The sequence below is a fragment of the Cetorhinus maximus genome, chromosome 21 (assembly GCF_964194155.1).
Source record: "Cetorhinus maximus chromosome 21, sCetMax3.hap1.1, whole genome shotgun sequence".
Taxonomy (NCBI): domain Eukaryota; kingdom Metazoa; phylum Chordata; class Chondrichthyes; order Lamniformes; family Cetorhinidae; genus Cetorhinus; species Cetorhinus maximus.
In genome coordinates, this window is record NC_135899.1 from 790546 (window position 1) to 815028 (window position 24483).

Genomic DNA, 24483 nt, shown 5'->3' on the forward strand with positions numbered 1-24483 from the left:
CATTCTTCCCAGACGACGTCCCCACGATACTGACTGCAGGACACTCTTCCCAGACAGCTTCACCGCGATACTGACTGCAATATACTCTCCCCAGACTGCTTCACTGCGATACTGACTGTAGAACACTCTTCCCAGACAGCTTCACAGAGATGCTGACAGCTGGACACTCTTCCTAGACTGCTTCACCGCGATGCTGAATGCATGACGCTCCTCCCAGACTGCTTACAGCGATGCTGACTATGGGACCTTCTTCCCAGGCTGCTTCACAGAGATGCTGACTGCAGGACACACTTCCCAGACTGCTTCACCGCATGCAGACTGCAGGAGACTCTTCCCCGACTGCTTGACCGCGTTCTGACTTCAGGACATTCTTCCCAGACTCCTTCACCGCGCTTCTGACTGCAGGACACTCTTCCCAGACTGCTTCACTGCGATACTGACTGCTGGACCATCTTCCCAGACTGCTTCACCGCGATACTGGCTGCAGCACACTCTTCGCAGACTGCTTCACCGTGAAGCTGACTGCGGGACACTCTTCCCAGACTGCTTCACTGCGATGCTGACTGCGGGACACTCTTCCCAGACTGCTTCACTGCGATGCTGACTGCAGGGCACTCTTGCCAGTCTGCTTCACCGTTATGCTGACTGCAGGTTACCCTCCCCAGACTGCTTCTCCGTGATGCTGACTGCAGGTCACTCTTCCCAGACTGCTTCACAGCGATGCTGACTGCAGGACACTCTTCCCAGACTGCTTCACAGCGATGCTGACTGCAGGACAATCTTCCGAGACTGTGTACAGCGATACTGATGCAGGACACTCTTCCCAGACTGTTTCGCCGCGATGCTTACTGCAGGACACACTTCCCAGACTGCTTCACGGAGATGCTGACTGCAGAACACTCTTCCCAGACTGCTTCACAGCGATGCTGACTGCTGGACACTCTTTCCAGACTACTTCACCGCGATGCTGACTGCGGGACACTCTTCTCAGACTGCTTCACTGCGATGCTGACTGCAGGACACTCTTCCCAGACCGCTTCTCCGTGATGCTAACTGCAGGATACTCTTCCCAGACTGCTTCACCGTGATGTTGATTGCAGGACACTCTTCCCAGACTGCTTCACCGCAATGCTGAATGCAGGATACTCTTCCGAGACTGCTTCACCGTGATGCTGACTGCAGGACACTCTTTCCAGTCTGCTTCACCGCAATGCTGACTGCAGGACACTCTTCCCAGACTGCTTCACAGCGATGCTGAGTGCCGGACACTCTCCCCAGACTGCTTGCAGCGGTGCTGGCTATAGGACACTCTTCCCAGGCTGCTTCACATCTATGCTGACTGCAAAACACTCTTCCCGGACTACTTCACCACGATACTGACTGCAAGACACTCTTCCCAGACTGCTTCACAGCGATGCTGACTGCAGGACATGCTTCCCAGACTGCTTCACCGTGAAGCTGATTGCAGGATACTCTACCCAGACTGCTTCACCGCGATGCTGTCTGCAGGACATTCATCCCAGACTGCCTCACAGTGATGCTGACTGCAGGACACTCTTCCCAGACTGCTTCACCGCGATACTGACTGCAGGACACTCTTTCCACCCTGCTTACAGCGATGCTGACTATAGGACACTCTTCCCAGGCTGCTTCACCACGATGCTGATTGCAGGACACTCTTCCCACACTGCTTCATCGCGATACTGAATGCAGTACACTCTTCCCAGATTGTTTCACAGCGATGCTGACTGCAGTACTCTCTTCCCATACTGTGTACAGCGATACTGACGCAGGACACTGTTCCCGGACTGTTTCACCGCGATACTGACTGCAGGACACACTTCCCAGACTGCTTCACAGAGATGCTGACTGCAGAACACTCTTCCCATGCTACTTCACCGCGATGCTGACTGATGGATGCTCTTCCCAAACTGCTTTACAGTGATGCTGAATGCAACACGCTCTTCACAGACTGCTTACAGCGAGACTGACTGCAGGACACTCTTCCTTGACTGCTACGCTGCGATGCTGAGTGCAGGTAGCTCTTCACAGACTGCTTACAGCGATACTGACTGCAGGACACTCTACCCAGACTGCTTCACCGCAATGTTGACTGCAAGACACTCTTCCCAGACTGCTTCACCTCGATGCTGACTCCAGGACGCTCATCCCAGACTGCTTCACCACGATACTGACTGCAAGACACTCTTCCCAGACTGCTTCACAGCGATGCTGACTGCAGGATACTCTTCCCAGACTGCTTCACCGTGATGCTGACTGCAGGATACTCTTCCCAGACTGCTTCACCGCTATACTGTCTGCAGGACATTCTTCCCAGACAGCTTCACCGCGATACTGACTGCAAGACACTCTTCTCAGACTGCTTCACCGCGATGCTGACTGCGGGACACTCTTCCCGGACTGATTCACTGCGATTCTGACTATAGGACACTCTTCCCAGACTGCTTCACCATGATGCTGAGTGCAGGATACTCTTCCCAGACTGCTTCACCGTGCTACTGACTGCAGGACACTCTTCCCAGACTGCTTCACCGCGATGCTGAATGCAGGACACTCATTCCACCCTGCTTACAACGATGCTAACTATAGGACACTCTTCCCAGGCTACTTCACCACGATGCTGATTGCAGGAGACTCTTCCCAGACTGCTTACAGCGATGCTGACTATAGAACACTCTTCCCAGGCTACTTGACAGCGATGCTGACTGCAGGACACTGCTCCCAGACTGCTTCAGCGCGATGCTGATTGCAGGATACTCTCCGCAGTCTGCTTCACACCGATGCTGACTGAATGACACTCTTCCCAGACTGCTTCTCCGCAATGCTGAATGCAGGACGCTCTTCCCAGACTACTTACAGCGATACTGACTGCAGGACACTCTTGTCAGACTGCTTCACCGCGATGCTGACTGCAGGACACTCTTCCCAGACTGCCTGACAGTGATGCTGACTGCAGGACACTTTTCCAAGACTGCTTCACAGCGATGCTGACAGCAGGACACTCTTCCCAGACTGCCTCAAAGCGATGCTGGCTGCAGGACACTCTTCCCAGACTGCTTCACCGCGTTACTGACTGCAGGACACACTTCCCAGACTGCTTCACCGCGATACTGATTGCAGGACACTCTTCCCAGATTGTTTCACAGCGTTGCTGACTGCAGGACGCTCTTCCCAGACCGTGTACAGAGATACTGATGCAGGACACTCTTCCCAGACTGTTTCACCGCAATGCTCACTGCAGGACACACTTCTCAGACTGCTTCACAGAGATGCTGACTGCAGAACACTCTTCCCAGGCTGCTTCACAGCGATGTTGACTACAGGACACTCTTCCCAGACTGCTTCACCGCGATGCTGACTGCAGGACGCTCTTCCCAGACTGCTTCACAACGACGCTGACTGCAGCACACTCTTCCCAGACTGCTTTCCAGTGATGCTGAATGCAACACGCTCTTCCCAGGCTGCTTACAGCGAGACTGACTGCAGGACCACTCTTCCCAGACTGCTTCACCGCGATGCTGAATGCAGGACACTCTTTCCACCCTGCATACAACGATGCTAACTATAGGACACTCTTCCCAGGCTGCTTCACCACGATGCTGATTGCAGGAGACTCTTCCCAGACTGCTTACAGCGATGCTGACTATAGAACACTATTCCCAGGCTACCTGACAGCGATGCTGACTGCAGGACACTCCGCAGTCTGCTTCACACCGATGCTGACTGAATGACACTCTTCCCAGACTGCTTCTCCGCAATGCTGAATGCAGGACGCTCTTCCCAGATTACTTACAGTGATACTGACTGCAGGACACTCTTGTCAGACTGCTTCACCTCGATGCTGACTGCAGGACACTCTTCCCAGACTGCCTGACAGTGATGCTGACTGCAGGACACTTTTCCCAGACTGCTTCACAGCGATGCTGACAGCAGGACACTCTTCCCAGACTGCCTCAAAGCGATGCTGGCTGCAGGACACTCTTCCCAGACTGCTTCACCGCGCTACTCTCTGCAGGACACACTTCCCAGACTGCTTCACCGCGATACTGACTGCAGGACACTCTTCCCAGATTGTTTCACAGCGATGCTGACTGCAGGACGCTCTTCCCAGACTGTGTACAGAGATACTGATGCAGGACACTGTTCCCAGACTGTTTCACCGCAATGCTCACTGCAGGACACACTTCTCAGACTGCTTCACAGAGATGCTGACTGCAGAACACTCTTCCCAGGCTGTTTCACAGCGATGTTGACTGCAGGACACTCTTCCCAGACTGCTTCACCGCGATGCTGACTGCAGGACGCTCTTCCCAGACTGCTTCACAACGACGCTGACTGCAGTACACTCTTTCCAGACTGCTTTACAGTGATGCTGAATGCAACACGCTCTTCCCAGGCTGCTTACAGCGAGACTGACTGCAGGACCACTCTTCCCAGACTGCTTCACAGCGATGCTGACTGCAGGATACTCTTCCCAGACTGCTTCACCGTGATGCTGACTGCAGGATACTCTTCCCAGACTGCTTCACCGTGATGCTGACTGCAGGACACTCTTCCCAGACTGCCTCAATGCGATGCTGGCTGCAGGACACTCTTCCCAGACTTCTTCACCGCGCTACTGACTGCAGGACACACTTCCCAGACTGCTTCACCGTGATACTGACTGCAGGACACTCTTCCCAGATTGTTTCACAGCGATGCTGACTGCAGGACGCTCTTCCCAGACTGTGTACAGCGATACTGATGCAGGACACTCTTCCCAGACTGTTTCACCGCGATGCTGACTGCAGGACACACTTCTCAGACTGCTTCACAGAGATGCTGACTGCAGAACACTCTTCCCAGGCTGCTTCACAGCGATGCTGACTGCAGGACACTCTTCCCAGACTGCTTCACCGCGATGCTGACTGCAGGACGCTCTTCCCAGACTGCTTCACAGCGACGCTGACTGCAGGACACTCTTCCCAGACTGCTTTACAGTGATGCTGAGTGCAGGACGCTCTTCACAGACTGCTTAAAGCGATACTGACTGCAGGACACTCTACCCAGACTGCTTCACCGCAATGTTGACTGCAGCACCCTCTTCCCAGACTGCTTCACCTCGATGCTGTTTCCAGGACGCTCATGCCAGACTGCTTCACCACGATACTGACTGCAAGACACTCTTCCCAGACTGCAACACCGAGATGCTGACTGTAGGACACTCTTCCCAGATTGTTTCACAGCGATGCTGACTGCAGGACGCTCTTCCCAGACTGTGTACAGCGATACTGATGCAGGACACTCTTCCCAGACTGTTTCACCGCGATGCTGACTGCAGGACACACTTCTCAGACTGCTTCACAGAGATGCTGACTGCAGAACACTCTTCCCAGGCTGCTTCACAGCAATGCTGACTGCAGGACACTCTTCCCAGACTGCTTCACCGCGATGCTGACTGCAGGACGCTCTTCCCAGACTGCTTCACAGCGACGCTGACTGCAGCACACTCTTCCCAGACTGCTTTACAGTGATACTGAGTGCAGGACGCTCTTCACAGACTGCTTAAAGCGATACTGACTGCAGGACACTCTACCCAGACTGCTTCACAGCAATGTTGACTGCAGCACCCTCTTCCCAGACTGCTTCACCTCGATGCTGTTTCCAGGACGCTCATGCCAGACTGCTTCACCACGATACTGACTGCAAGACACTCTTCCCAGGCTGCATCACCGAGATGCTGACTGCGGGACACTCTTCCCGGACTGATTCACTGCGATTCTTACTATAGGACACTCTTCCCAGACTGCTTCACCAATGATGCTGACTGCAGTATACTCTTCCCAGATTGCTTCTCCGCGCTACTGACTGGAGGACACACTTCCCAGACTGCTTCACCGCGATACTGGCTGCAGGACACTCTTCCCAGATTGTTTCACAGCGATGCTGACTGCAGGACGCTCTTCCCAGACTGTGTACAGCGATACTGATGCAGGACACTGTTCCCAGACTGTTTCACCGCGATACCGACTGCAGGACACACTTCCCAGACTGCTTCACAGAGATTCTGACTGCAGAACACTCTTCCCAGGCTACTTCACCGCGATGCTGACTGATGGACGCTCTTCCCAGACTGCTTTACAGTGATGCTGAATGCAACACGCTCTTCCCAGACTGCTTACAGCGAGACTGACTGCAGGACACTCTTCCTTGACTGCTACGCTGCGATGCTGAGTGCAGGTAGCTCTTCACGGACTGCTTACAGCGATACTGACTGCAGGACACTCTACCCAGACTGCTTCACCGCAATGTTGATTGCAGGACACTCTTCCCAGACTGCTTCACCTCGATGCTGACTCCAGGACGCTCATGCCAGACAGCATCACCACGATACTGACTGCAAGACACTCTTCCCAGACTGCTTCACAGCGATGCTTACTGCAGGATACTCTTCCCAGACTGCTTCACCGTGATGCTGACTGCAGGATACTCTTCCCAGACTGCTTCACCGCTATGCTGTCTGCAGGACATTCTTCCCAGACAGCTTCACCGCGATACTGACTGCAAGACACTCTTCTCAGACTGCTTCACCGCGATGCTGACTGCGGGACACTCTTCCCGGACTGATTCACTGCGATTCTGACTATAGGACACTCTTCCCAGACCGCTTCACCATGATGCTGAGTGCAGGATACTCTTCCCAGACTGCTTCACCGTGCTACTGACTGCAGGACACGCTTTCCAGACTGCTTCACCGCGATGCTGAATGCAGGACACTCTTTCCACCCTGCTTACAACGATGCTAACTATAGGACACTCTTCCCAGGCTGCTTCACCACGATGCTGATTGCAGGACACTCTTCCCAGACTGCTTACAGCGATGCTGACTATAGAACACTCTTCCCAGGCTGCTTGACAGCGATGCTGACTTCCGGTCACTCCTCCCAGACTGCTTCGGCGCGATGCTGATTGCAGGATACTCTCCGCAGACTGCTTCACACCGATGCTGACTGAATGACACTCTTGCCAGACTGCTTCTCCGCAATGCTGAATGCAGGACGCTCTTCCCAGACTACTTACAGCGATACTGACTGCAGGACACTCTTGTCAGACTGCTTCACCGCGATGCTGACTGCAGGACACTCTTGTCAGACTGCTTCACCGCGATGCTGACTGCAGGACACTCTTCCCAGACTGCCTGACAGTGATGCTGACTGCAGGACACTTTTCCCAGACTGCTTCACAGCGATGCTGACAGCAGGACACTCTTCCCAGACTACCTCAAAGCGATGCTGGCTGCAGGACACTCTTCCCAGACTTCTTCACCGCGCTACTGACTGCAGGACACACTTCCCAGACTGCTTCACCGCGATACTGACTGCAGGACACTCTTCCCAGATTGTTTCACAGCGATGCTGACTGCAGGACGCTCTTCCCAGACTGTGTACAGCGATACTGATGCAGGACACTCTTCCCAGACTGTTTCACCGCGATGCTGACTGCAGGACACACTTCTCAGACTGCTTCACAGAGATGCTGACTGCAGAACACTCTTCCCAGGCTGCTTCACAGCGATGCTGACTGCAGGACACTCTTCCCAGACTGCTTCACCGCGATGCTGACTGCAGGACGCTCTTCCCAGACTGCTTCACAGCGACGCTGACTGCAGGACACTCTTCCCAGACTGCTTTACAGTGATGCTGAGTGCAGGACGCTCTTCACAGACTGCTTAAAGCGATACTGACTGCAGGACATTCTACCCAGACTGCTTCACCGCAATGTTGACTGCAGCACCCTCTTCCCAGACTGCTTCACCTCGATGCTGTTTCCAGGACGCTCATGCCAGACTGCTTCACCACGATACTGACTGCAAGACACTCTTCCCAGACTGCAACACCGAGATGCTGACTGTAGGACACTCTTCCCAGATTGTTTCACAGCGATGCTGACTGCAGGACGCTCTTCCCAGACTGTGTACAGCGATACTGATGCAGGACACTCTTCCCAGACTGTTTCACCGCGATGCTGACTGCAGGACACACTTCTCAGACTGCTTCACAGAGATGCTGACTGCAGAACACTCTTCCCAGGCTGCTTCACAGCGATGCTGACTGCAGGACACTCTTCCCAGACTGCTTCACCGCGATGCTGACTGCAGGACGCTCTTCCCAGACTGCTTCACAGCGACGCTGACTGCAGCACACTCTTCCCAGACTGCTTTACAGTGATACTGAGTGCAGGACGCTCTTCACAGACTGCTTAAAGTAATACTGACTGCAGGACACTCTACCCAGACTGCTTCACAGCAATGTTGACTGCAGCACCCTCTTCCCAGACTGCTTCACCTCGATGCTGTTTCCAGGACGCTCATGCCAGACTGCTTCACCACGATACTGACTGCAAGACACTCTTCCCAGGCTGCATCACCGAGATGCTGACTGCGGGACACTCTTCCCGGACTGATTCACTGCGATTCTTACTATAGGACACGCTTCCCAGACTGCTTCACCAATGATGCTGACTGCAGTATACTCTTCCCAGACTGCTTCTCCGCGCTACTGACTGGAGGACACACTTCCCAGACTGCTTCACCGCGATACTGGCTGCAGGACACTCTTCCCAGATTGTTTCACAGCGATGCTGACTGCAGGACGCTCTTCCCAGACTGTGTACAGCGATACTGATGCAGGACACTGTTCCCAGACTGTTTCACCGCGATACCGACTGCAGGACACACTTCCCAGACTGCTTCACAGAGATTCTGACTGCAGAACACTCTTCCCAGGCTACTTCACCGCGATGCTGACTGATGGACGCTCTTCCCAGACTGCTTTACAGTGATGCTGAATGCAACACGCTCTTCCCAGACTGCTTACAGCGAGACTGACTGCAGGACACTCTTCCTTGACTGCTACGCTGCGATGCTGAGTGCAGGTAGCTCTTCACGGACTGCTTACAGCGATACTGACTGCAGGACACTCTACCCAGACTGCTTCACCGCAATGTTGATTGCAGGACACTCTTCCCAGACTGCTTCACCTCGATGCTGACTCCAGGACGCTCATGCCAGACAGCATCACCACGATACTGACTGCAAGACACTCTTCCCAGACTGTTTCACAGCGATGCTTACTGCAGGATACTCTTCCCAGACTGCTTCACCGTGATGCTGACTGCAGGATACTCTTCCCAGACTGCTTCACCGCTATGCTGTCTGCAGGACATTCTTCCCAGACAGCTTCACCGCGATACTGACTGCAAGACACTCTTCTCAGACTGCTTCACCGCGATGCTGACTGCGGGACACTCTTCCCGGACTGATTCACTGCGATTCTGACTATAGGACACTCTTCCCAGACCGCTTCACCATGATGCTGAGTGCAGGATACTCTTCCCAGACTGCTTCACCGTGCTACTGACTGCAGGACACGCTTTCCAGACTGCTTCACCGCGATGCTGAATGCAGGACACTCTTTCCACCCTGCTTACAACGATGCTAACTATAGGACACTCTTCCCAGGCTGTTTCACCACGATGCTGATTGCAGGACACTCTTCCCAGACTGCTTACAGCGATGCTGACTATAGAACACTCTTCCCAGGCTGCTTGACAGCGATGCTGACTGCCGGTCACTCCTCCCAGACTGCTTCGGCGCGATGCTGATTGCAGGATACTCTCCGCAGACTGCTTCACACCGATGCTGACTGAATGACACTCTTGCCAGACTGCTTCTCCGCAATGCTGAATGCAGGACGCTCTTCCCAGACTACTTACAGCGATACTGACTGCAGGACACTCTTGTCAGACTGCTTCACCGCGATGCTGACTGCAGGACACTCTTGTCAGACTGCTTCACCGCGATGCTGACTGCAGGACACTCTTCCCAGACTGCCTGACAGTGATGCTGACTGCAGGACACTTTTCCCAGACTGCTTCACAGAGATGCTGACTGCAGAACACTCTTCCCAGGCTGCTTCACAGCGATGCTGACTGCAGGACACTCTTCCCAGACTGCTTCACCGCGATGCTGACTGCAGGACGCTCTTCCCAGACTGCTTCACAACGACGCTGACTGCAGCACACTCTTCCCAGACTGCTTTACAGTGATGCTGAATGCAACACGCTCTTCCCAGGCTGCTTACAGCGAGACTGACTGCAGAACCACTCTTCCCAGACTGCTTCACTGCGATGCTGAATGCACGTCGCTCTTCACAGACTTCTTACAGCGATACTGACTGCAGGACACTCTACCCAGACTGCTTCGCGGCAATGTTGACTGCAGCACCCTCTTCCCAGACTGCTTCACCTCGATACTGACTCCAGGACGCTCATGCCAGACTGCTTCACCACGATACTGACTGCAGGACACTCTTCCCAGACTGCTTCACAGCGATGCTGACTGCAGGATACTCTTCCCAGACTGCTTCACCGTGATGCTGACTGCAGGATACTCTTCCCAGACTGCTTCACCGCTATGCTGTCTGCAGGACATTCTTCCCAGACAGCTTCACCGCGATACTGACTGCAAGACACTCTTCTCAGACTGCTTCACCGCGATGCTGACTGCGGGACACTCTTTCCGGACTGATTCACTGCGATTCTGACTATAGGACACTCTTCCCAGACTGCTTCACCATGATGCTGACTGCAGAATACTCTTCCCACACTGCTTCACCGCGCTACTGACTGCAGGACACACCTCCCAGACTCCTTCACCGCGATACTGGCTGCAGGAGACTCTTCCCAGATTGTTTCACAGCGATGCTGACTGCAGGACGCTCTTCCCAGACTGTGTACAGCGATACTGATGCAGGACACTCTTCCCAGACTGTTTCACCGCGATGCTGACTGCAGGTCACACTTCCCAGACTGCTTCACAGAGTTGCTGACTGCAGAACACTCTTCCCAGGCTGCTTCACAGCGATGCTGACTGCAGGACACTCTTCCCAGACTGCTTCACCGCGATGCTGAATGCAACACGCTCTTCCCAGACTGCTTCACAGCGATGCTGACTGCAGCACACTCTTCCCAGACTTCTTTACAGTGATGCTGAATGCAACACGCTCTTCCCAGACTGCCTACAGCGAGACTGACTGCAGGACACTCTTCCCTGACTGCTACGCTGCGATGCTGAGTGCAGGTAGCTCTTCACAGACTGCTTACAGCGATAGTGACTGCCGGACACTCTACCCAGACTGCTTCACCGCAATGTTGACTGCAGGACACTCTTCCCAGACTGCTTCAGCTCGATACTGACTCCAGGACGCTCATGCCAGACTGCTTCACCACGATACTGACTGCAGGATACTCTTCCCAGACTGCTTCACCGCGATGCTGTCTGCAGGACATTCTTCCCAGACTGCCTCACAGCGATGCTGGCTGCAGGACGCTCTTCCCAGACTGCTTCACAGCGATTCTCGCTGCGGGACCCTGTTCCTAGACTGTGTACAGCAATACTGATGCAGGACACTCTTCCCAGACTGTTTCACCGCGATGCTGACTGCAGGACACTCTTCCCAGACTGCTTCGCCGCGATGCTGACTGCGGGACACTCTTCTCAGACTGCTTCACCGCGATGCTGACTGCGGGACACTCTTCCCGGACTGATTCACTGCGATTCTGACAATAGGACACTCTTCCCAGACTGCTTCACCATGATGCTGACTGCAGGATACTCTTCCCAGACTGCTTCACCGCGATGCTGACTGCAGGACACACTTCCCAGACTGCTTCACAGCGATGCTGACTGCAGGACACTCTTACCAGACTGCTTCACCGTGATGCTGACTGCAGGACACTCTTTCCAGACTGCTTCACCGCGATGCTGGCTGCAGGACACTCTTCCCAGACTGCTTTAACGCGATGATGAATGCAGGACACTCTTCCCAGACTGCTTCACCGCGATGCTGACTGCAGGACATTCTTCCCAGACTGCCTCACAGCGATGCTGGCTGCAGGACACTCTTCCCAGACTGCTTCACAGCTATGCTCGCTGCGGGCCCTTGTTCCTAGACTGTGTACAGCAATACTGATGCAGGACACTCTTCCCAGACTGTTTCACCGCGATGCTGACTGCAGGACACTCTTCCCAGACTGCTTCACTGAGATGCTGACTGCGGGACACTCTTCTCAGACTGCTTCACCGCGATGCTGACTGCGGGACCCTCTTCCCGGACTGATTCACTGCAATTCTGACAATAGGACACTCTTCCCAGACTGCTTCACCATGATGCTGACTGCAGGATACTCTTCCCAGACTGCTTCACCGCGATGCTGACTGCAGGACACACTTCCCAAACTGCTTCACAGCGATGCTGACTGCAGGACACTCTTACCAGACTGCTTCACTGTGATGCTGACTGCAGGACACTCTTTCCAGACTGCTTCACCGCGATGCTGGCTGCAGGACACTCTTCCCAGACTGCTTTACCGCGATGCTGAATGCAGGACACTCTTTCCACCCTTCTTACAGCGATGCTGACTATAGGACACTCTTCCCAGGCTGCTTCACCACGATGCTGATTGCAGGACACTCTTCCCAGACTGCTTCATCGCGATGGTGAATGCAGTACACTCTTCGCAGATAGTTTCACAGCGATGCTGACTGCAGGTCACTCCTCCCATACTGCTTCAGCGCGATGCTGATTGCAGGATACTCTCCGCAGACTGCTTTACAGAGATGCTGACTGAAAGACACTCTTCCCAGACTGCTTATCTGCAATGCTGAATGCAGGACTCTCTTCCCAGACTGCTTACAGCGATACTGACTGCAGGACACTCTTGCCAGACTGCTTCACCGCGATGCTGACTGCAGGACCATCTTCCCAGACTGCTTCACAGTGATGCTGACTGCAGGACACTTTTCCCAGACTTTTTTTTTTTTTTTTTTGTAAAAATATACTTTATTCATAAAAATCTTCAATCACATTCAAAACCATTTCAAAAACAACATTACAAGGGTACAATCCAGGTTAAACTTTTACAAAATGTATCACCAGGTGCATCAGTACAAACAATATTACAGTCATTTACAGCCTTTCATTTTGATCTGTACAGCCCGAGGGGCTCTAAACAGTTCCCAGTCTCTCGGTGCGCTGTGGTAGAAAGGTCTTAGACAGCGACCCTTCCCCATTGCGCCTTTGCGGCAGCTGCCCCAAGCTTTAGTGCGTCCCTCAGCACGTAGTCCTGGACTTTGGATTGTGCCAGTCCGCAACAATCGGTCGGGGACAACTCTTTGTGCTGGAAGACCAACAAGTTTCGGGCAGACCAAAGCGCGTCTTTCACCGAGTTGATGATCCTCCAGCTGCAGTCGATGTTTGTCTCGGTGTGTGTCCCTGGGAACAGCCCGTAGAGCACAGAGTCCTGTGTCACAGAACTGCTCGGGATGAACCTCGACAGCAACCACTGCATCTCTCTCCAGACTTTCTTTGCAAAGGCACAATCCACAAGGAGGTGAACAACGGTCTCTTCCCCACCACAGCCACCTCGAGGGCATCGTGCAGAGGGGGTGAGACTCCTGGCGTGTAGGAAGGATCTGACGGGGAGGGCCTTTCTCACCACCAGCCAAGCTACGTCTTGGTGCTTGTTGGAAAGTTCTGGCGATGAGGCATTCTGCCAAATGACTTTGACAGTCTGCTCGGGGAACCATCCCACAGGGTCCACCCTCTCCTTATCCCTCAGGGCCTCTAGGACGTTACGTGCTGACCACTGCCTGATGGACTTGTGGTCAAAGGTGTTTTTCTGCATAAATTTTTCCACCAGGGACAGGTGGTACGGCACGGTCCAACTACTTGGAGCGTTCCGCGGCAGCGTGGCCAGACCCATCCTTCGCAACACCGGGGACAGGTAGAACCTCAGCACGTAGTGACACTTGGTGTTTGCGTACTGAGGGTCTACGCACCGCTTGATGCAGCCGCACACAAAGGTGGCCATCAGTATGAGGGCGCTGTTGGGCACGTTTTTTCCCCCTTTATCTAGAGGCTTGTACATCGCGTCCCTGCAGACACGATCCATTTTCGACCTCCAGATAAAGCGGAAGATGGCTCGAGTGATCGCCATCGCGCAGGAGTGTGGAATGGGCCAGACCTGCGCCACGTACAGCAACAGCGAGAGTACCTCACACCTGATGACCAGGTTCTTACCCGCAATGGAGAGGGAGCGTCGCTCCCACATGCCCAGTTTCCTTTTCACCATAGCCACTCGCTCCTTCCAGTTTCTAACGCATGCCCCGGTCCCTCCGAACCATATCCCCAGCACCTTCAGGCCGTCAGCCCTGACAGTGAAGGGGACAAAGGATCGGTCAGCCCAGTTCCCAAAGAACATGGCCTCGCTCTTCCCACGATTTACCTTGGCTCCCGAGGCCAGTTCGAACTGGTCGCAGACGTGCATCAGTCTGCGCACCGACAGCGGATCCGAGCAGAAGACGGCGACGTCGTCCATGTACAGGGAGGCTTTTACCTGAGTGCCTCCACTGCCTGGGATCGTCACTCCTCTTATGCCCGGATCCTTCCTGATGGACTCGGCAAAGGGTTCTATGCAGCACACGAAAAGGGCAGGCGAGAGAGGACAGCCCTGCCTGACTCCAGATTTAATCGGAAAGCTATCTGTTTCCCACCCATTGATTGAGACTGCGCTACTGATGTTAGTGTAGAGCAGTTGGATCCAATTTCGAATTCCCTCCCCAAAGCCCATTTTGGAGAGCACATCCCCCATGTAGGTGTGCGATATTCTGTCAAAGGCCTTCTCCTGATCCAAGCTGATGAGGCAGGTATCCACACCCCTGTCCTGTACATAGGCAATCGTATCCCTGAGCAGCGCCAGGCTGTCAGAGATCTTCCTGCCTGGCACAGAGCAGGTCTGGTCAGGGTGAATCACCAATTCCAGAGCGGATTTGACCCGGTTGGCGATGACCTTGGACAGAATCTTATAGTCCACATTCAACAGTGAAATGGGTCGCCAATTTCTAATTTCCTCCCTTTCCCCCTTGTGCTTGTAGATGAGGGTGATGATGCCTTTCCTCATGGATTCTGACATGCTGCCGGCCAGGAGCATACTCTCGTACACTTCTAGCAGGTCTGGGCCGATCAAGTCCCACAGAGCCGAATACAACTCCGCCGGCAGGCCGTCGCTTCCGGGGGTTTTACTCTTCTCGAAGGACTCGAGGGCCTTAGTCAGTTCGTCAGGAGTTAGCGGTTTGTCTAGGCTCTCCCGCGTACTGTGGTCTAGGACCTCCGTGATAGAGGACAGGAAGGACTGGGAGGCCGTGCTGTCCGTGGGCTTCACGTCATACAGTCCGGCATAAAAGGATTTGCTGATCCTCAGAATGTCGGACCGTGATGACTTTACTGAGCCGTCTTCTTCCTTCAGGCTGCTGATCACAGAGCGCTCTCTGTGTACCTTTTGGAAGAAGAAACGTGAGCACGTCTCATCCTGCTCCACGGAGCGGACTCTGGAACGGAAGATGATCTTGGAGGCCTCCGAGGCAAAGTGCGAGGCTTGCTGGCCCTTCACCTCTTGGAGCTCCTCCTTGACATCGACCCCCATCGACTGCAGCCGGAGCAGATTCTGCATCTTTTCCTGGAGTCGGGACATTTCCCTCTTTCCTTTCTAGCTTTCTGGGTGCCTTTGCGGATGAAAAACCTCTTGATGCTTCCCTTGATCGCTTCCCACCAGTGTGTCAGGGACTCAAAGAGGGGTTTCACGGTTCTCCAACCTTTGTAATCCCTCTTGAGCTCCTCAATGTTCTCTGGGGTCAGCAGTTGCACATTTAGCTTCCATGCCCCCCTGCCCACCCTCAGGTCCTTCTCCAAGTGGCAGTCCGCCCGTAGGAGGCAGTGGTCAGAGAAGAACACCGGCTTGACCTCGGTGGATCTGACTGTGAATGCACGGGACACAAACAGGAAGTCTATCCTGGAACGAATGGACCCGTCTGGCCGCGACCAGGTGTATCTACGCTGCGCTCCGTCTGCAGGGTTGCTGAAGACGTCGTGCAGCTTGGCATCCTTAACTGTTTCCATCAGGGATCTGGACGTAGCGTCCAATCTGCTGCCGGCCCTGCCGGATCGTCCAGCCGCATCGATGATGCAGTTGAAGTCCCCGCCCAGAATGACCGGCATGGAGGTCGCCAGCAGCAGTGGGAGCTGCTGAAAAACCTCCAGCCGCTCAGCCCCTTGTGCCGGGCCATACACGTTAATTAACTGGAGTGGAGCGTTCTTGTACATTACGTCTGCTACGAGGAGTCGCCCGCCCACCACCTCCTTGACCTCGGAGACGGTGAAGTTGCCTCCCCGCAGCAGAATACCCAGGCCGGAGGAACGAGAGTCGTTTCCGCCCGACCAGATCGATGGCCCATGGGACCACCATCGTGACCATTGCCTGTAGGAGCTGAGGTGCGGTATCGCACACTCCTGCAGAAACAACAGGTCAGCTTTGACCTTGGCTAGGTAGTCCAAGGTCGCAACACATCGCGTAGTAGATTTAATGCTACGCACATTTATGGATACAATCTTTAAACCCATTTTAAAGCATTTATTCTCCTACCAAACCCACTGTCTCTGAGAGTCCCAGACCTTTAGTCTGCTCCTTCATACCCGTAGTGAGCTCAAATTCCTTCACTTTGGATGGGCTGAGGTAGATCTCCTTGGCCGTGTTCTGCTCCAGTGGCATCTGGAGGTTCACGTAGAGAGCGGGATTTGAGATGACCTTTGCTGGAGAAGCTTCTCCAAAACTCACCCCCTCTGGGGTGTTGCTGTTCCCGGCTTCCTGGAGCTGGGGTGCGATGATTGCCTCACTGCTCCCAGATTCCAGGGGCTGTGGTGCACTGGCCTCCTCAGGTTGCAGGCAAAGTTGGGGTGCGCTGGTCTCCTTGTTGTCTCCAATTTTCTGGAGCTCTGGTGTCTCGTCCTCCAACGCCCTGGAGCTTTGCCGCCGCTTCTGTCGGTGCCGCCCTGGCACTTCACCATCCGAAGAGCTGCTGCCCTTGTCATCCGTGTCGGATGGGAGACGCCTCTTGCCGCTTCTCTGGGAAACGCCTTTGCTTCTTCTTCGCTCCCTCTTACTTTTCTTGTTCTTCACCGTCCGCCACTCCCCCTGCTGCTTTTCCACTGCTGCCTCCTCCTCCATTGATTCGCTGTCCTGAGGACTGGGAGGTTCAGGGGGTAGTGCTGTTGATTGGCTCTCTGTTGCCTCAATCTCTTTCTCCACCTTGTCTCTCTCTGTGTCCTCCTTTGTCCCGTTGAGCTCCCTGGGGGCCTTGGTGGTTGGAGTGACACGAAACATTTCTTCTGCTTCCCCCTGGTCGGCTTTGGCTGCCTGTGCGTAAGTACGGCAGCGTTTGGGGCAGGTCCTGTAGAGGTGACCTGCCTCGCCACACAGGTTGCAGCACTTGGCCTGTTTGCAGTCTTTTGTCTGGTGCCCTTCCTGTTTGCAGATCTTGCAGAGGGAGGCGCTGCAGTTGGCCGCCACATGACCAGCCTTGCCGCATGAGCGACAATGCTTGGGTTGCCCAGCGTAGACCAGGTAGCCACGGTTTCCCCCGATAGTGAAACTGGAAGGAGGGTGGAAAATGGCTCCCTTACCATCGGTCTTTAGCGTGACCTTAAACAGGCGTTTGCCTGTCCAGATCCCCAAGTCGTCTCGAATCTCGGTGCCGCTCCCCACCTTATCGAAGTACCTGGTGAGGAAGGTGACCACGTCGGCGACAGGGACGAAGGGGTTGTACACATGCACCATCACCACACGTTCCCGTTGCAACGGCAGAGAAAAGTGCGGCTCCGCCGTCAGGATCTTCATCTCCGGCAGGTCTCTCTTCTCCTCGAACACCCTCAGGAGCCGGACGCAGTCTGCCACCCGCTTGAACGTCACGTCGAAATAACCACCTTTGCGGGAGTCATGCAGGGTGAAGATCTCCGGAGCTTGGAAGCCGCAAGCCTTCAACAGGATCCTCCTGGTGAAGAAGCCCCGATCCATAGGTGATCCTCCTTCGCTGTGGTTCACCGTGACTCGGACGGTGATAGGTAACCCACGGTATGGATTTGGATTGCGATTGGTTATAGCCCTTCCATCCCGACCTTGCCTTGGCAGGACCATGGTGTCGCCCCTGCAACACTTGATCTTAGCCAAAAGGCCGAGAAGCGATCGCTCTTCCCAGACTACTTTATTCATAAAAATCTTCAATCACATTCAAAACCATTTCAAAAACAACATTACAAGGGTACAATCCAGGTTAAACTTTTACAAAATGTATCACCAGGTGCATCAGTACAAACAATATTACAGTCATTTACAGCCTTTCATTTTGATCTGTACAGCCCGAGGGGCTCTAAACAGTTCCCAGTCTCTCGGTGCGCTGTGGTAGAAAGGTCTTAGACAGCGACCCTTCCCCATTGCGCCTTTGCGGCAGCTGCCCCAAGCTTTAGTGCGTCCCTCAGCACGTAGTCCTGGACTTTGGATTGTGCCAGTCCGCAACAATCGGTCGGGGACAAATCTTTGTGCTGGAAGACCAACAAGTTTCGGGCAGACCAAAGCGCGTCTTTCACCGAGTTGATGATCCTCCAGCTGCAGTTGATGTTTGTCTCGGTGTGTGTCCCTGGGAACAGCCCGTAGAGCACAGAGTCCTGTGTCACAGAACTGCTCGGGATGAACCTCGACAGCAACCACTGCATCTCTCTCCAGACTTTCTTTGCAAAGGCACAATCCACAAGGAGGTGGACAACGGTCTCTTCCCCACCACAGCCACCTCGAGGGCATCGTGCAGAGGGGGTGAGACTCCTGGCGTGTAGGAAGGATCTGACGGGGAGGGCCTTTCTCACCACCAGCCAAGCTACGTCTTGGTGCTTGTTGGAAAGTTCTGGCGATGAGGCATTCTGCCAAATGACTTTGACAGTCTGCTCGGGGAACCATCCCACAGGGTCCACCCTCTCCTTATCCCTCAGGGCCTCTAGGACGTTACGTGCTGACCACTGCCTGATGGACTTGTGGTCAAAGGTGTTTTTCTGCATAAATTTTTCCACCAGGGACAGGTGGTACGGCACGGTCCAACTACTTGGAGCGTTCCGCGGCAGCGTGGCCAGACCCATCCTTCGCAACACCGGGGACAGGTAGAACCTCAGCACGTAGTGACACTTGGTGTTTGCGTACTGAGGGTCTACGCACCGCTTGATGCAGCCGCACACAAAGGTGGCCATCAGTATGAGGGCGATGTTGGGCACGTTTTTTCCCCCTTTATCTAGAGGCTTGTACATCGCGTCCCTGCAGACACGATCCATTTTCGACCTCCAGATAAAGCGGAAGATGGCTCGAGTGATCGCCATCGCGCAGGAGTGTGGAATGGGCCAGACCTGCGCCACGTACAGCAACAGCGAGAGTACCTCACACCTGATGACCAGGTTCTTACCCGCAATGGAGAGGGAGCGTCGCTCCCACATGCCCAGTTTCCTTTTCACCATAGCCACTCGCTCCTTCCAGTTTCTAACGCATGCCCCGGTCCCTCCGAACCATATCCCCAGCACCTTCAGGCCGTCAGCCCTGACAGTGAAGGGGACAAAGGATCGGTCAGCCCACTTCCCAAAGAACATGGCCTCGCTCTTCCCACGATTTACCTTGGCTCCCGAGGCCAGTTCGAACTGGTCGCAGACGTGCATCAGTCTGCGCACCGACAGCGGATCCGAGCAGAAGACGGCGACGTCGTCCATGTACAGGGAGGCTTTTACCTGAGTGCCTCCACTGCCTGGGATCGTCACTCCTCTTATGCCCGGATCCTTCCTGCTCTTCCCAGACTACTTACAGCGATACTGACTGCAGGACACTCTTGTCAGACTGCTTCACCGCGATGCTGACTGGAGGACACTCTTCCCAGACTGCCTCACAGTGATGCTGACTGCAGGACACTTTTCCCAGACTGCTTCACAGCGATACTGACAGCAGGACACTCTTCCCAGACTGCCTCAAAGCGATGCTGGCTGCAGGACACTCTTCCCAGACTGCTTCACCGCGCTACTGACTGCAGGACACACTTCCCAGACTGCTTCACCGCGATACTGACTGCAGGACACTCTTCCCAGATTGTTTCACAGCGATGCTGACTGCAGGACGCGCTTCCCAGACTGTGTAGAGCGATTCTGATGCAGGACACTCTTCCCAGACTTTTTCACCGCGATGCTGACTGCAGGACACACTTCAGACTGCTTCACAGAGATATGACTGCAGAACACTCTTCCCAGGCTGCTTCACAGCGATGCTGACTGCAGGACACTCTCTCCCAGACTGCTTCACCGCGATGCTGACTGCAGGATGCTTTTCCCAGACTGCTTCACAGCGACGCTGACTGCAGCACACTCTTCCCAGACTGCTTTACAGTGATGCTGAATGCAACACGCTCTTCCCAGACTGCTTACATCGAGACTGACTGCAGGACACTCTTCCCATACTGCTTCACTGCGATGCTGAATGCAGGTCGCTCTTCACAGACTTCTTACAGCGATACTGACTGCAGGACACTCTACCCAGACTGCTTCACGGCAATGTTGACTGCAGCACCCTCTTCCCAGATTGCTTCACCTCGATGCTGACTCCAAGACGCTCATGCCAGACTGCTTCACCACGATACTGACTGCAGGACACTCTTCCCAGACTGCTTCACAGCGATGCTGACTGCAGTATACTCTTCCCAGACTGCTTCACCGTGATGCTGACTGCAGGATACTCTTCCCAGACTGCTTCACCGCTATGCTGTCTGCAGGACATTCTTCCCAGACTGCCTCACAGCGATGCTGGCTGCAGGACACTCTTCCCAGACTGCTTCATCGCGATACTGACTCCAGGACACTCTTCCCAGACTGCCTCACCGCGATACTGACTGCAGGACACTCTTCCCAGACTGCTTCAGAGCGATGCTCGCTGCAGGACCCTGTTCCTAGTCTGTGTACAGCAATACTGATGCAGGACACTCCTCCCAGACTATGTCACCGCAATGCAGACTGCAGGACACTCTTTCCAGACTGCTTCACCGCGATGCTGACTGCGGGACACTCTTCTCAGACTGCTTCACCGCGATGCTGACTGCGGGACACTCTTCCCGGACTGATACACTGCGGTTCTGACTATAGGACACTCTTCCCAGACTGCTTCACCATGATGCTGACTGCTGGATACTCTTCCCAGACTGCTTCACCGCGATGCTGACTACCGGACACTCTTTCCAGACTGCTTCAGAGCGATGCTCGCTGCAGGACCCTGTTCCTAGCTTCACAGCGATACTGACTGCAATACACTCTTTTCAGGCTGCTTCACCGCGATGCTAACTGCGGGACACTCTTCCCAGACAGATTCACTGTGATTCTGACTATAGGACACTCTTCCCAGCCTGCTTCACCATGATGCTGACTGCAGGATACTCTTCCCAGACTCCTTCACCGCGATGCTGACTGCAGGACACATTTCCCAGGCTGCTTCCCAGCGATGCTGTCTGCAGGACACTCTTACCAGACTGCTTCACCGTGATGCTGACTGCAGGACACTCTTCACAGACTGCTTCTCCGCGATGCTGAATGCTGGACACTCTTTCCACCCTGCTTACAGCGATGCTGACTATAGGACACTCTTCCCAGGCTGCTTCACCATGATGCTGATTGCAGGACACTTCCCAGACTGCTTCATCGCGATGCTGAATGCAGGACACTCTTCCCAGACTGCTTACAGCGATGCTGACTATAGAACACTCTTCCCAGACTGCTTCACAGCAAGGATTCACACGGGGAATTGTGATATAGTAGCCATCACAGAGACATGGTTGAGGGTGGGGCAGGATTGGCAGCTCAACATTCCGGGATATAGAATCTTCTGCCGAGACAGAGAAGGGGGTAAAAGAGGAGGAGGTGTTGCATTATTAGTTAAGGAGTCAGTTACTGCAGTAAGGAGAGATGATATCTTGGAGGGGGCATCGAATGAAGCTTTGTGGTTGGAGTTTAGGAATATAAAAGGGGCAGCTACATCGTTAGGTGTTTATTAGAGATCCCCAGATAGTCAGTGGGAAATTGAGGAGCAAATATGTGCACAATTTGTGGAGGTATGTAAAAACAATAACAATAGAGTAATTATATTACGTGATTTCAACTTTCCCAACATTAATTGGGATAGACATAGTGTTAAGGGCTTGGATGGAGTGGATTTCTTGAAATATGTATAGGAGAACTTGTTAGGTCAATATGTAGAGGGTCCAACAAGTGACGGCGCAGTGCTGGACCTAATTCTGGGGAATGAAGCCAGACAGGTGGCTGAGGTGGTGGTGGGGGAGCATTTTAGTGATAGTGACCACAACATGGTACAGTTTAAGTTTGTTATGGACAAAGAAATCGACAAGTTGCAAACAAATGTTTTGGATTGGGGGAGAGTGGATTTTAGTAAAATAAGGCAGGATCTGGCCGAGGTAGACTGGGAACAGCTACTTGTGGGGAAATCTACAGAGGAACAGTGGGGGGCGTTCAAAAAGGAAATGGGGAGGGTACGGGCTCAACATGTTCCCTCTAGGGTGATAGGAAGGAGTAACAAGCCCAGAGAACCATGGATGACCAGAGATATTCAGGTTACGATGAGAAGGAAAAGAGAGGCTTTTAGCAGGTACGAGGGGAGCGAATCAGCAGAGGCATTAATGGAATACAGACAGTGCAGGGTGGAGCTTAAGAAAGCAATTAGGAGAGCAAAGAGGGGATATGAGAAAGCTCTGGCTGGTAAAAGTAGGGAAAATCCCAAGATATTCTGGAAGTATATCAATGGGAAGAGGATAACCAGGGAAAGAGTAAGGCCCATAAGGGACCAAGGGGGCAATCTATGGGTGGAGCCAGAGGACATCGCTAGAGTGTTGAATGAATACTTCACATCCGTCTTCACCCAAGAGAATGAGGATGAAGGTATTGAACTTGGGGAGAGAGACTGCGAGGTTCTTAAGCAAATTGATATTGGGAGTGACAAGGTATTGGAGGTGTTGGCAGGCTTAAAAATGGACAAATCTCCAGGTCCGAATGATTTGTATCCCAGACTGCTGAGGGAAGCAAGGGAGGAGATCGCAGGGGCTCTGACCCAAATTTTTAATTCCTCTCTGGCCACGAGGGAGGTGCCAGAGGACTGGAGAACAGCTAATGTGGTTCCGCTATTTAAGAAGGGTTGTAGAGATAAGCCAGGGAACTACAGGCCAGTGAGTCTCACGTCGGTGGTAGGGAAACTAACGGAGAAAATTCTGAAGGAGAGTATCTATCTCCACTTGGAGAGACAAGGTTTGATCAGGGATAGTCAGCATGGCGTTGTCAGAGGGAAGTCATGCCTAACAAATTTGATTGAATATTTTGAGGAGGTGACCAGGTGTGTAGATGAGGGTAGTGTAGTTGATGTAGTTTATATTGATTTCAGCAAAGCCTTTGACAAGGTCCCACATGGGAGACTTTTAAAGAAGGCAAATGCACATGGGATACAGGGTAATTTGATAAGGTGGATTCAAAATTGGCTTAGTTGTAGGAGACAGAGGGTAATGACAGAAGGATGCTTTAGTGACTGGAAGCCAGTGTCCAGTGGCGTACCACAGGGATCTGTGCTCGGTCCCCTATTATTTGTCATTTATATAAACGACATAGATGACTATGTGACGGGTAGGATTAGTAAGTTTGCGGATGACACAAAGATTGGCCGGGTGGTTAACAGTGAGGTTGAGTGTCTTGGGCTACAGGAAGATATAGACGGGATGGTCAAATGGGCAGATAAGTGGCAGATGGAATTTAACCCTGAAAAGTGTGAGGTGATACACTTTGGAAGGAGTAATTTGACAAGAAAGTATTCAATGAACGGCATGACACTAGGAAGTTCTGAGGAACAAACGGAGGTCATGTTGGAGTTATATAGAACCTTGGTGAGGCCACAGCTGGAGTACTGTGGGCAGTTCTGATCGCCACATTATAGGAAGGATGTGATTGCACTGGAGGGGGTGCAGAGGAGATTCACCAGGATGTTGCCTGGGATGAAACATTTAAGTTATGAAGAGAGGTTGGGTAGACTTGGGTTGTTTTCATTGGAGCAGAGAGGACTGAGGGGGCGACCTGATTGAGGTGTACAAGATTATGAGGGGCATGGACAGGGTGGATAGGGAGCAGCTGTTTCCCTTAGTTGAAGGGTCAGTCACAAGGGGACACAAGTTCAAGGTGAGGGGCAGGAGGTTTAGGGGGAATGTGAGGTAAAACTTTTTTACCCAGAGGGTGGTGATGGTCTGGAATGCGCTACCTGGGAGGGTGGTGGTGGCGGGATACTTCACATCCTTTAAAAAGTACCTGGATGAGCACTTAGCACATCATAACATTCAAAGGCTATGGGCCAAGTGCTGTTTAATGGGGTTAGGTATGTAGGTCAGGTGTTTCTCAAGTGTCGGTGCAGACTCGATGGGCCGAAGGGCCTCTTCTGCACTGTGATTCTGTAATAATTGTGGGTGACTTTAGTCGTCATATG

General features: G+C 53.4%; 1 protein-coding gene across 1 annotated transcript; it reads right to left on the minus strand.

Annotated features, from left to right (window-relative positions):
* Positions 1-12889: 12889 nt before the first annotated feature.
* Positions 12890-19583, minus strand: LOC144695303 (uncharacterized). Its single transcript, XM_078566206.1, has 2 exons — positions 19375-19583; positions 12890-14122 (listed from the first exon to the last, which is right to left on the minus strand). The coding sequence occupies exons 1-2, from the start codon at positions 19572-19574 to the stop codon at positions 13111-13113; spliced, it is 1212 nt and encodes a 403-aa protein (XP_078422332.1). The 5' UTR covers positions 19575-19583; the 3' UTR covers positions 12890-13110.
* Between the last annotated feature and the right edge of the window lie 4900 nt (positions 19584-24483).